The sequence below is a fragment of the Asparagus officinalis genome, chromosome 7, assembly GCF_001876935.1.
Source record: "Asparagus officinalis chromosome 7, Aspof.V1, whole genome shotgun sequence".
NCBI lineage: Eukaryota > Viridiplantae > Streptophyta > Magnoliopsida > Asparagales > Asparagaceae > Asparagus > Asparagus officinalis.
This window is the reverse complement of record NC_033800.1, coordinates 150577740-150591121: the sequence shown is the minus strand read 5'-3', so window position 1 is coordinate 150591121 and position 13382 is coordinate 150577740. Positions and strand designations below refer to the sequence as shown.

General features: G+C 42.4%; 2 protein-coding genes across 2 annotated transcripts; both read right to left on the bottom strand.

Moving 5' to 3' along the window:
• LOC109850322 lies at positions 8263-9034 on the bottom strand. The gene is made up of 2 exons (XM_020420323.1): positions 8801-9034; positions 8263-8717 (listed from the first exon to the last, which is right to left on the bottom strand). The coding sequence occupies exons 1-2, from the start codon at positions 8888-8890 to the stop codon at positions 8358-8360; spliced, it is 450 nt and encodes a 149-aa protein (XP_020275912.1). The 5' UTR covers positions 8891-9034; the 3' UTR covers positions 8263-8357.
• Positions 9030-9920, bottom strand: LOC109847995 (putative F-box/LRR-repeat protein At3g18150). Its single transcript, XM_020417245.1, has one exon. The coding sequence runs from the start codon at positions 9918-9920 to the stop codon at positions 9030-9032; it is 891 nt and encodes a 296-aa protein (XP_020272834.1).

Here is a 13382-nt window from a genome sequence, read left to right as displayed (position 1 = left end):
ATACATCACCAGTTCCTAAAACATTGCATTTTTTTTCATTTGCCATTGACAAAAAACCATTCTCTATTTTCTTATAGTTTGAAAACAAGTTTTTAAAAGGAGTCATATGAAATGTACAACCAGAGTCTACCAACCAATCTGATTTACACAAAGAATCAGATAACACAGAGTTCAAATATGCATAATCACACAGATTATTAATCATGAAAATTTCACCTATTTGGTCCTCACAGACACCCATATTAGCATGATCATTTTGCTGATTTTTCTTAGGCTTAGTACAATCTCTAATAAAGTGACCAGTTTCATGACAGTTATAGCATTTTTTAACTTTTAAACCTGGACTTAGATCTACCCCTTCTATTTTCGAATTTTTTCTTACTTGATTCCCCATTACTAGCATTCTTTTGGTTATTAGACCTATTCTGAGGCCTACCCCTCACATGCATAACCTCACCAGAATTTTTATTTCCACCAGAATATTTTAAATCTAATTCCTTACTCTTAAGACCATTGACCATAATGTCAAGGGTAACCACATCTCTACCATATTTAATAGCAGATTTCACATCACTATATGAGTCGGGAATAGCATTTAGAAGGGCAATAGAAGTATAGTCGTCTGTATGTTTATCACTAGTTAACTTAATATTTGAAATAAGTTTTGCGAAAACATCTAGGTTTCCTCAATGTCCTTAGACATATCTAATCTAAATTTGAAAAAAAATTCAAGCAAAAACATTTTACTGGGCAAAGAGGTTTCAGTATAGAGTTATTCAAGTTTATCCCATAGGGTTTTAATAGATTCCAAAATTCTAACTTTTCTAAGCACAGAATCAGATAAGTTCAAATAAATTGTGGAACAAGTATTTTCGATCATTTCAGCCCTTTTTTCTTCAGTGCCAGAAGTCAAATAGGTCTGACCAACAGCCCTAAATGACTTCTGTTGAATTAAAATGCATTTTATTTTTTGTTTCCAAATGCTAAAATCAGATTTTTCGTTGAACGGAACCATATCATATTGAATCATACCATATTGATTAGCAGCAGATATTCTTCACAAAGAAAAACAGACAGCAACTAGCACGATGATTTCGGTAATTATCCGGCTCGAAACGTGTGAAGCAACTAGCACGAACAAATGAGAAGAACGATGAACACAGAGTTGTTGTTTCAATCTCTTTGTTCTTTCACATGAGCACAAATAATAACAGAAAATTTTTCAGAAAAACAAAATGCAAATATAGCCGAATTTTTTTTCAAATTTGCGAAGCAACTAGCACAAACAAAATGTGAATAACGATGAGCACAAAGCTCGAGTTCAGACCCTTTGTTCTTTTGCACGAGCACAAACCAATTTTAGTTTCTGAATTTTTTCAACAAAACCAGAGCTTAACTGTAATTTTCAATATCATAATTAAACACAGTGGAAATGGGGAACAATTGATATAGCATCAAATAAAGGGGCAATGCAGACGAGATCAAAAAATAGAAGCAACAGGAACAGTTTTTCAACAAAACCAGAGATTACCTGAGCGAAACCCACTGTAGAGAGTTTCGACCTCACCCACGCCCACGCGGCGGTCCGACGGTGGTCCTGCAGCGGTCCTGTGGGGTCCTGCGGCGGTCCGGCGTTCTAGAGTCGCAGATCTATGGACGACCAGCGGTGTTGGAAGGGCGACTACTCACCGAGCTCTGATACCACTGTTGAGGATCGACGTCGTCGCTGTTTGGCTCAGAAGCCTGCTCTTCAGTCACTGTTCCTTCTCAGTTGTGCACCACCAAGAACACAAAAGGGAGTCCACTCCTTTAATCACTCACAAAAAGGAATGGGGATTCGCACAAAGCGATGGTCGGGAAAATCTCACAAAAGGGGAGGAGAGATCGCACAAAGCAATAGAGCACAAAACTCAAGTTCTCATCTCTATCTCTTCTTCCTTCCCACCCCAAGCTACTACCAACTCTTCAACTTATATAGAGAAGGGGCAGCCGACACGGGAGAGAGGCTAGAGTTTCGAATGGTAGGAGCCGACCTACAGGGATGGGGGTGATGAGACTCCAAGCAGCGGCCATCAGAACACAGAGATAAGAAAGGGATGGAGTACCATCGGGTAGGAGAGAGGAATAGAGGAGGCTAGGACAAATGTAGAGGGGAACTGGGCCTTTAGGTAACAGGCCATCAACAGGCCTTTGGGCCAACTAATATCAACACAGGGGATTAACGAGGGCGCTTCAAACGATCTCGGGCCATCTCCCGGCTCATCTCACTGTATCCTCTTGTTAGCTTCTCATCTGCACGTTGTCGGATATATGATTCTCATTCGCAGCCTCACTCAATATTGATGGCTGTTCGTTGGAGCGCTAATCTCGATGATTTCTTTTGGTTACTAGTCCGCCCTCTCAACCTAAATTTTCGTATGAAGTACGCTACGGTTGGGAGTTTGGCTCGCGTAATTAAGCAACTGCCGCGTCCTGAACGGAAGTTCTTGGCTCTCGCGTCGAGCTCACTCTTAGTGCAGCTTCCTTAATTTTGTGCGAACCTTTTCAGTGTCAGCCGAAAGCAGCCCATACTTTTTGACATTGAAGCCGCCCAAGCCACTGAAATTGACAAAGATGAATTAGGTGGCCGTTTTATTTAAGAAATGGAAAAAGTTGACGGGTCGCACAATTATTTATTATTAGTGGCGGGTCCCACTACTAATATTTTATTTGTGCATAGTGTTTCCCAAACACTATAAATATGACCCTAAACTCTTAAGGAAAACTCATCCCAGAAACAACTCCTCTTATAAAAGAGTAAGAGAAAACAAAGAGAGAGTTTGTGAGAGTTCTTGGAGTGTATCTGATCAAGAGAGAGTGTTCTCTTGGATCAATTCTTTTGGGATATAAAAGAATTTGGCGTCGTCGTTGCACCGTGGAGTAGCTCCGAAGGAGTGAACCACGTATATCTGTGAGTACTCTGTGTTGAATTTTATGCCTTTATTTTGTGATTAAGTCTCCGTTCGAGGCTTTATTATTGGGGTGTATCCTAACAACTAGTATCAGAGCCTGACTTAGAGTATATATATCTGATTATTGTATGCTCTGTGGCTGCCACTAAAAGTGGATCCTCCACATCAGAAAATAAGTTAGATTAATATTTACTCTTTTAAGGTATTTGGACACTATTCACGTGTACGGTACTATTCACGAATACGGTACTGTTCACAAATACGAGAAAGACGTAATCTTTCACCATGGGATCTACAGTTAAAGACAACAGGCTTCGAATTGAGAAGTTCGGCGGCCAAAATTTTAGGTATTAGAGGATGCAAATAGAAGACTATTTGTACCAGAATGATCTCTTCCTACCCCTCCAAGGAGAGGTGGGGAAACCTGAAAAGATGGACGATAATAAGTGGAAGGTGCTCGATCGTAAAGCACTTGCCACCATCAGGCTCAACCTTCACCAGCATGTGACTTACAACGTCTCGCATGCGACCACCACCAAGGAGTTGATGGAGGCCTTGGAAGCGCTGTATGAGAAGCCGTCTGCTTCAAATAAGGTGTACCTAATGAAGAAGCTATTCAATCTCAAGATGCAGCAAGGAGCTCGCGTGGCGGACTTCTTGAACGAATTTCATGCTGTGGTGCAACAGCTTGCTGCAGTAGATCTAAAGTTCGACAACGAGATCCAAGCTCTTCTGTTACTTTCTTGTCTACCAGATTCATGGGAGAATATGGTAATGGCGGTGAGTAACGCTAATGGCAATGACAAGATGAAGCTCGACACAGTGGTTGGGGCAATTCTGGATGAAGAATCTCGCCGCAAAGTCTCAGAACCTGAGGCCTCTAGCAGTGGGAGTGCTCTGCATGTCGAGGCACGAGGGCGTGCACAGAAGAAGGGTAGGGGACGACGAGGCCAATCAAAATCCAGAGGGAAGTCTAAAGGGCCTAACCCGAATGGTTACGGTGAAGGGAAGTGCTTCAGATGCGGAAAGAAGGGCCACTTTGCACGGGACTGCAGAGTTACTGTTCAAGCATCAGCAGGGGATGATCGGGCTGACGGTGCAGCCAATCTCATGCACGAGACGGATTCGGATGCACTTCTCCTATCCCTAGAAGACAAAAGTGATGCGTGGGTCATCGACTCTGGCGCATCTTTCCATGCAACCTCACAACAAAAGCTGTTTTCATCGTTCGTGAAGAAGGACTTAGGGCAGTCTATCTTGGCGACGATCAACCTTGTAAGATTTCCGGGAAGGGAAATTGTACCCTCAATATGGAGGGCGGGACCACCTTGACGCTGAATGATGTTCGGCATGTACCAGATCTCAGGCGAAATCTTATATCAGTCGGGCAACTGACTGACTCCGGTTACAAAGTATCCTTCGAGCAAAGAAGCTGGAAGGTGTCCAAGGGTGCCCTGGTGGTGGTACACGGTAAACGCGAGGGGTCTCTCTACATCGCCAACGGGAAGATCGACCACTTGCTTGTCGCAGGACAAGCATCATCATCATCATTTGTCGACTGCATGACTTGGCATCGACGACTTGGCCACATGAGCGAGAAGGGGATGCAGATTATGGCCGCGGGAGAGAGGCTTCCGGGTCTGAACAAGATCGATCTGACTTTCTGTGAGGACTGCATCCTAGGCAAACAAAAGAAAGTGAGCTTCAACAAGACCGGACCGGCTCCAAAACTGCAGAAATTGGAGTTGGTGCATACCGACGTGTGGGGACCTGTGCAAGTCCCATCTGTTGGTAACTCTCTTTACTTTGTCACTTTTATTGATGATGCTACGAGAAAACTATGGGTGTTCTTCTTGAAGCACAAGTTAGATGTTTTCATCATCTTCAAGAAGTGGCTTACCTGTGTGGAGAATGAAACAGGCAATAAGCTGAAGTACCTAAAATCTGATAATGGAGGTCAGTATTGCAGCCAGAAGTTCGAGAACTTCTGCTCATCCCACGGGATTAGAAGACTGAAGACCGTCCCAGGCACACCTCAGCACAATGGAGTGGCGGAGCGCATGAACCGTACTATATTGGAGCGCACCAGAAGCATGAGGATCCACTCCGGATTGCCCAAGAGTTTTTGGGCCGAAGCTGTCAATACTGCTGCATACTTGATCAACCGCAGGCCATCCGCGGCTCTCAATTATGGGATACCCGAAGAGGCTTGGACCGGAAAGAAGCTGAAGCTAGAGCACTTACGAGTATTTGGTTGTGACGCCTATGTCATGACCAATCCTGCAGATCGATCAAAGCTTGATCCAAAGTCAAAGAAGCTCTCTTTCATCGGCTATGGAGGAGATGAGTATGGGTACCGTTTCTGGGATCACGATGCGCGCAAGGTGGTGCGCAGTCGTGACGTCGTATTCCATGAGAATGCGGTGTACAAGACCAAAGAGGTGAGTGGGAGTCAGCTATCTCCCCCTCTTTTCCCAGATATTGCTGACAGTGAGGACAACGATGAGATACCAATCAGCATAGAAGACGGAGACCAAGAGAACATGCAGGATGCACAGCAGCAGGATCCAGCAGAACTACCGATCGCAATTCGCAAAGCTCCAAGAAATCCAAGGGTGCCAGAAAGGTACCTTTCCACCATGAATTACCTTCTCCTGACTGACAATGGTGAGCCAGAGAGCTATGAGGAGGTACAGCAGACCGGCAAAGCTCGCGGCGAGTGAGAGTCTGCCATGGAGGAAGAAATGAAGTCCTTGATGAAGAATGGGACTTGGGAGCTCGTGAAGCTTCCACGAGGGCGAAAGGCTCTTCACAATCGGTGGATTTATCGGGTCAAGGATGAAGCCGATGGACGGAGACGCTACAAGGCGAGACTTGTAGTGAAGGGCTATGAACAGAAAGCAGGGATTGACTATTCTGACGTTTTTGCTCCCGTCGTCAAGTTGACCATGATCCGAACTGTGCTGAGCATTGTAGCAGTTCGAGATCTCCACCTAGAACAGATGGATGTGAAGACGGTATTCCTTCATGAAGATTTGGAGGAGGAGATCTATATACATCAACCAGTGGGCTTCGAGGAACGAGGCAGGGAGGGCCTCATGTGTCGCCTGCGCAAGAGTTTGTATGGCCTGAAACAAGCTCCGCGACAGTGGTACATGAAGTTCGAAAACTTTATGAAGGAGAACGGTTTTCTCAAATGCGATACAGACCGCTGCTGCTTTATCAAGAGATATGGCGAATCCTATGTAATACTCTTGATTTATGTTGATGACATGTTGATTGCAGGGCCCGACTTGGCCCGCATTGAAGAACTCAAGGGGCGTCTCTCCGAGTGCTTCGAGATGAAGGATCTGGGTCCAGCAAATCAGATTCTTGGGATGAGGATCATCAGAGATAGATCAGCACGAAGGCTGAGGTTATCTCAGAAGGCCTACATTGAGAAGATTCTTGAAAAGTTTAGCATGGAGAAAGCTAAACCGGTGGGCTCGCCGTTTGCAAGTCATTTCAAGCTATCGAAGACCCAAGCGCCAGAGACTGCTGAAGAGCATGAGTTCATGGCCAACATACCATATGCATCTGCCGTCGGGAATTTAATGTATGCGATGATGTGTACGAGGCCAGATATTGCACAAGGAGTGGGAGTTGTGAGCCGCTTCATGAGCAATCCAGGGAAGCAACACTGGGGTGCGGTCAAGTGGCTTCTACGCTACTTGAGAAGCTCGTCCGACCATTGTCTTGAGTATGGCGGGACAGATTTGCAGCTAGAGGGCTTTTGTGATGCAGACTACGCAGGGGATATAGACTCAAGAAGGAGCACGAGCGGCTACATCTTCATCTTGGGTGGTGGAGCGATAAGTTGGAGATCCAAGTTACAGGATACTGTGGCTTTGTCGACAACCGAAGCCGAGTACGTGTCTGCAGCAGAGGCAGCAAAGGAGTTGCTATGGTTGAAGGCTTTTCTTCTCGAGCTTGGAGTAAGCTTTGAGAAATACTTCATCCACTGCGACAGTCAGAGTGCCATTCACTTGTCAGAGAACGACGCATTCCATGCTCGGACCAAGCATGTTGACGTGAAGCACCATGCCATACGGAGATGGCAAAGCAAGAACGAGTTCAAGCTTGTGAAGATTGATTCGAGGTACAATCTAGCCGATATGCTGACCAGGCCAGTTCCGCTCGAGAAGGTGAGGCTGTGTGCAGCCTCATATGGCCTCCGTTGAGAATGTTGAAGGCCGTGCAAGACGCCAAGATACATGACATCCGGATGATGCAACCAAGATGGGTATGAAGATATGATTGATTCTCAATCAAATCTTCAAGTGGGAGATTGTCAGCCGAAAGCAGCCCATACTTTTTGACATTGAAGCCGCCCAAGCCACTGAAATTGACAAAGATGAATTAGGTGGCCGTTTTATTTAAGAAATGGAAAAAGTTGGCGGGTCCCACAATTATTTATTATTAGTGGCGGGTCCCACTACTAATATTTTATTTGTGCATAGTGTTTCCCAAACACTATAAATATGGCCCTAAACTCTTAAGGAAAACTCATCCCAGAAACAACTCCTCTTATAAAAGAGTAAGAGAAAACAAAGAGAGAGTTTATGAGAGTTCTTGGAGTGTATCTGATCAAGAGAGGGTGTTCTCTTGGATCAATTCTTTTGGGATATAAAAGAATTTGGCGTCGTCGTTGCACCGTGGAGTAGCTCCGAAGGAGTGAACCACGTATATCTGTGAGTACTCTGTGTTGAATTTTGTGCCTTTATTTTGTGATTAAGTCTCCGTTCGAGGCTTTATTATTGGGGTGTATCCTAACATTCAGATGGTGCGAGCAGGATTTAAAGCCCCTGAATTAATTCTTCAGCAGGCTTCAACGTGGTCCCACAATGATACCATTAACACTCAAAGATATGCATCATCCAATTAATAGAGCACTTGCTGCCGTTACCGGAGGGGCTTGTTCAGGTTTAGCCCTTAATTTTTGACCTGTGTTAAATCAAATTTTATTGCAGCGCTGCTTTATGTGTCACATATTGTTTAAAGTTGATTGCTATCCAGTTCAAATGCCAACACTCTCTTATTATGGGTAGCAAGCATCCCGTATGTTCTTTGATGAGCGCAAAATCACACGCTTTACTTGATGACTGGCCATCTGGGTTTGAGAGCTCCGTTTCAGATACCTGCATTATTGAAAGATACATATGCAGCGCTTACACAGGGATCAACGTAGTCAAGATCCAAAGTCTGCTGGACCGAAGAAAATATACAAACTAATTACTGCAGACAACAGACACACACACACACACACCCCCACCCCCACAAAAAAACAAAAAAAAAAGAAAAGAAAAAAGAAGAAGGTATATACTCCCCTCAAGGAGAAAAGAAGACAGGTAAGGCGCCGTGCAGCGTTCAGAACTTACAGTAAGCATCATAATGTGTTGGAAGCGGACCATTCAAATCTTGTGATGTAGAATATATTGATACCTTTGCATTGGCTAAGATTTCTTTCATAAAATTCATTTGCATGGTAGTCCTGTAATCCGACCACAGGACTGAAGTACGTATTTCTTGTGGAGCAACCAAAATTAAGGACTCAAGCGCTGAGGCCTTCTCTAAGAAGAATCTCACTAGCTCCATCTCATTCTTGTAACTATTGAAGTTATTCATCTTCACAATCTTGAGGCTCCTAAAATCACAGATGATAGGAGCCTCATCTGAAGGGGCTTTCAAGAAAATTTTCAGCGCAGGGTCTTTCGTACCAGCTGAAAGCTGCAATTTAGACGAAAATCTTAAGGGAGGAGTATTTTATATCATCCCCTTTGCAATAAACGAGATGAGAATTGTAAACCTACTTCTATGAAGACCTTCTCCAATTTAGGACAATGACATTTCTTAAAGAAGCTAATGATGTCTGAAAGACTGGTTTCTGTCATTATGCCCATTAGAAGCTGCAATTCTTGTAGATTCTCGAGCGGGATCGGTGTTGATTGTTTCGATATAGCAACTTGCTAAAAAAAAGATGAAACAGAAACAACACATAGAATTCAAGTGAAAAATAACCATCTATGTTATAAGGAAACATCAGATGATTACCTCAAGAGCTCTGCTACAGAGAGTTAGAACCTTGACGTGAGCCAGGTCCTCGATGATTCGAACCCAATTTGCTTGAAAACTTTCAGGCTCCCGACCCAATGAGCTCATCATAGCATCTGAGAGCAAAGAAATTTCTCCGAAGACATAGCTCTTCAGAAACACACCATTGAAGTGGAACGAACGGAGATTTGGTGCAAATATTTCAATTTCATCGAGTTTCCAGCAGTTAACAACTACCAAACTCTTGAGCCTCAGATTTGAACCAGAGACTTTGATCGACCTTAGCTCGAAGCACTGCCTAAGATCCAATCTCTCCAGGAATGGGCAGTTGGAAATGACATCTAAGACCATGTCATCAGTGGCATCTACATATTTCAGGCTTACTGTTTCCAGAAACTTGAGCCTTCTGAAGCCTACAGGTTGATCAAATTTGCAGTACTTCAAATTGAGAACAGTTAGCGAGTCACCTTGCAGCAAACCGTTTGGTATCTGAAAAGTTCCTTCTTGTTTAAATCCTTGACAGAAGTCCAGATAGAGTTCTTCAACTTCGTTACTGATTGCATATTCAATCCAACTTACCGTGTTGGACTGATACCGAGTGCCTGGATAAAAGAAAATGTGAAAAATCTCAACCTTCTTCTTACCTCTTTGTTTCAGAACTTGATCAACCGTGCGTGAGAATTCCTCAGGAGTTAGTTCCCCCCTGAATTCTTCATCGAAGATGAGGGATGTTTCATAAGGCCGGCGATATCTCCATAGATCTCTCCATCGCCAAGAGAGAGCACTAGTCCTTGCAGCAAACTTACGAGGGAGAAGGCAAAGAATTTGTAGCCTGATGATGTCCGGTAAATCGCTGATCCTATCAATATTTCTTGCCATTTCTCTCGTTCCTTCCGATCTAGAGGAGCCAAGTTATATATAACCAACAACCAAAAGCTAGGTAGCAGTACGACCTCTTTACATATGTAAAATGGTTCCTAATTAATATATTTGTTTTAAGGAAAAAGTTGACGCTGCGATAAAATTCAGTCCGTGGTCTGGATTGTGGCGAAGGCAATGGGAATATTTAATGTAGGATATATCTAGTGAGGAGCAAATCAGTAGGTCATGAATCTAGTTTGTGGAGAATTGATCATGGGACAGTCTACTAAGCTACCGATAACTTCAAGGGGTGAAGACAAATTTCTGCGATTATATTTAGGGGACATGGGGGGCCGTAAGTACATGGATTAAGTGTCTTTAGCCATGCGGAGAATTGCAATTTATATATGATAATATGATAGTAACTTTGTTAACCCACTAGATGCTCCACGATATTTTACCAAAAGAAGCCTTTCCTTTTTATTTTTGATGCAGTGGTGGGCTACTTGTTGCTCACAGGAAACAAAGTCGCATTCATTGAAGATGATTTCTAGACTGTAGTTTTGTGTACAACCTAATTTAATACCATTTTCATCACCAAAGAAGATTTTTAAAAAAGGTTTGATAGCTTAAACGTGTAGTGATACCTATGGACAAAGAATTTGTTCACTTTGTGCGCACCAATGGGCACACTCTAAAGCTTTTGCTCAAGAATATCTTAACTGTAGACTAATTTTTAATCTATGACTTGATTAAAATAAATAAATATAAAAAATTAAGATGCATATCCATAATTTTCTAATCCTAACGAAGAGAAGAGAGATAAAGTATCCTCCTCGTCTTTTTTAACGTCCGAGCATCTGCAGCAGTTGGTTTCTATCTATTAAGTAATGTTTTTTTTAAAGTACTATTAAGTAATGTTGAAAACTATTGAGTCATAAAACTCTTGTTGTAGAGATTTACCTGCGTCGCAATCTTCTGTACGATTGCCAGGCACCTTTTTTTATTCTTCAGACAAAAATTCTACTTGATTGTGTTGGATCTGTGATGTAAGAAGTGAACAGGATTGCTTACCATTTTCACCTAATTACAGAATATATAGCAGAATAAAACAGACAATAAGTAAAACAACAAGCAATGCAATAATCACAAAAATAAACAGAATCAATCATAGACAGAACACATAAGATTTTATAATGGTTCAGTTAAAAAAATATTACATCCACTTTTCCTTCTCACGAAGGGTTTCATCACTATGTGAAAGTTCTCCTAAATCACAAACCCGATCTAGTAGACTTACAAGGCCGAAGCTCTACTTTCTCCCAAACTAATCGTCTAATCTAAACTCTTCATGTATGAGTAACTCTAACCTTATCTAGTGAACAATTCCTCAATTAATCTCTGCTTGATTGTGTCGTAAACCCTCAATTCATTCCGTCTTGAGTACATCTTAAAATACGTTTAAACGAAAAGATTAAATAACAAATAAGCGCAACTAGAAAGTTCTTACAACCCTTTTTGATTAAGATTGCTCTCCAAAAGATTAAAGCATGGATCTAGAAAAATAACGATGATGATGAAGTCTAAGGGCAACTCTCCTCGCCGTGAAATGATCAGATGTTACTGTGGAGGCTCCGGGGATCGAAAAGCTTTTTAAGATCTCAAGAATCAAAACCCTCTCTCTCTCAGATGTTACTGTGGCGGCTCCGGGGATCGAAAAGCTTTTTAAGATCTCAAGAATCAAAACCCTCTCTCTCTCTCTCTCTCTCTCTCTCTCTCTCTCTCTCTCTTTCTCTCTCTCTCTCTCTTTCTTTCACAACTACGTCACGAAAGAGATGTATGAAATGCAGTAAAGATTGGAGATAATATAAATGACGAACGACTGCGATTGAACCATCAAAATTTGCATTAGCTTACTTTACCATCAATGGTGCCTCACGATTCGATGTTGTTGAGAGACCATCGATGGTTGATGTGCATCATCGATGATATTCATATCTATGAACTTTTGCACCATTGATGGAGTTGAAGAAAGGGCGAAGAAGAACAGGAAATTTGAAGTGCACAGGATTGGCTACGGGTCGGTTGACCAACGACATAGGCCCGGTCGACCGACAGACTGTGGAAATACAGGGTCAGAAACCCTGTCTCTGGTCGGTCGACCAAACGCTTATGGTCGGTCGACCGAAAAGGTGCACAATTACAAGGCTGATTTTCAACTTTCTGGCCGGTCGACCGCACGCTTGTGCCCGGTCGACCGCGATACGGTTATGGGCCCAATTCGGTTTTCCCAGTTGGTTTTGATTTGTGTTTTAATATAAATTAAAACACAATTTTAGGGTTTCTTAATTAGAGAAAAGAGAGACTTTTGAGCACTTTAAAATGGAGATATTGTAAGGGAGTTTAGAGCTTTGGTTAGGGTTATATTTGAGTAATTTTGTGAGTTGTAACCCATTATATTTCTCCTCCATATAGTGAAATCTCCTCATCCTCTCTCCGTGGACGTAGGCAATTGTCAAACCATGTAAATCTCTGTGTTTTGGTTTGATTTGTGTCGTATTTGGTGGATTGCACTTGTGATTTGATTTGGTTCCCTTTCTCGTGTCTTATCGACTTGTTTGGTGTGTGAGCACGCTTCCGCAAGGCGCGCAAAACGATGGAGCTTTGAACCATTGATGGTCGTCATCGACCATCAATGGTCAAAGGCCATCATCAATGGTTGTGATGCTGAAAATTAGTTTTTGAGCTAATTGTCGCGTCGTTTCGCTTCATCCACGTACTATACCTGTATTTACCTAAAACTACCAGCATGAAATAGAAGTTTTAAGTTGAAATAGAAAATTTTTTATTGTAATCCTATGCCAATTTAAGTTGAAATAGAAAATTTTAAAAAATTCAAATAAAACCAACGTGTAATCCTATGGCAGTTTAAGTTGAAATAGAAAATTAAAAAAAATTCAAATAAAAGGATTATTATAATTCTGTCAATTACATTAAAATATATAAAATTTAAAAATTTTATTTTACAATCACCAAGGGATTTGGACTTCATCGTGCCTAAAGTTTCTACGATAAGAGTCCTAAGCAAAACAAGATTAATCCTTTGGCCGACTCCTACAGTCATCTCTCAGCCTTAGGAGAAGGAAAGCCCTAGACAACTCTCAAGAGTTCCAGGCATTCGACTTCTCAGTCGAATATCAAGACCTTGGCTCATTATCAAGGTAAGCCCAATGCACAAGATTTGGTCAAATCCTCTGGTACAACCCAACCATCATGGCTAGATTACAAGATCTTGGTACCTTATCAGGGATAAACCCAAAGCACAATTGCAGAGGCCTCGGCCCCACCGACTCATCAAGCCGACACTCTGGTGTCGACACAAGAGGCGATACTAGCCGGTACGAGAGATCCTGAACTCCCAGACAAGTCGACATCTCCATATTAACTCAAGAGATGATTATTAGCTGAGATAAGGCGATA

What these genes read in the sequence shown, in the direction of transcription:
- LOC109850322 (XM_020420323.1), bottom strand. Translation starts at nt 8,890, where the DNA reads ATGGGCATAATGACAGAAACCAGTCTTTCAGACATCATTAGCTTCTTT. An exon ending in TGGAGAAGGTCTTCATAGAA is followed by an intron (nt 8,718 to 8,800) that starts GTAGGTTTACAA and finishes TCTAAATTGCAG; the next exon opens with CTTTCAGCTGGTACGAAAGA.
- LOC109847995 (XM_020417245.1), bottom strand. Translation starts at nt 9,920, where the DNA reads ATGGCAAGAAATATTGATAGGATCAGCGATTTACCGGACATCATCAGG.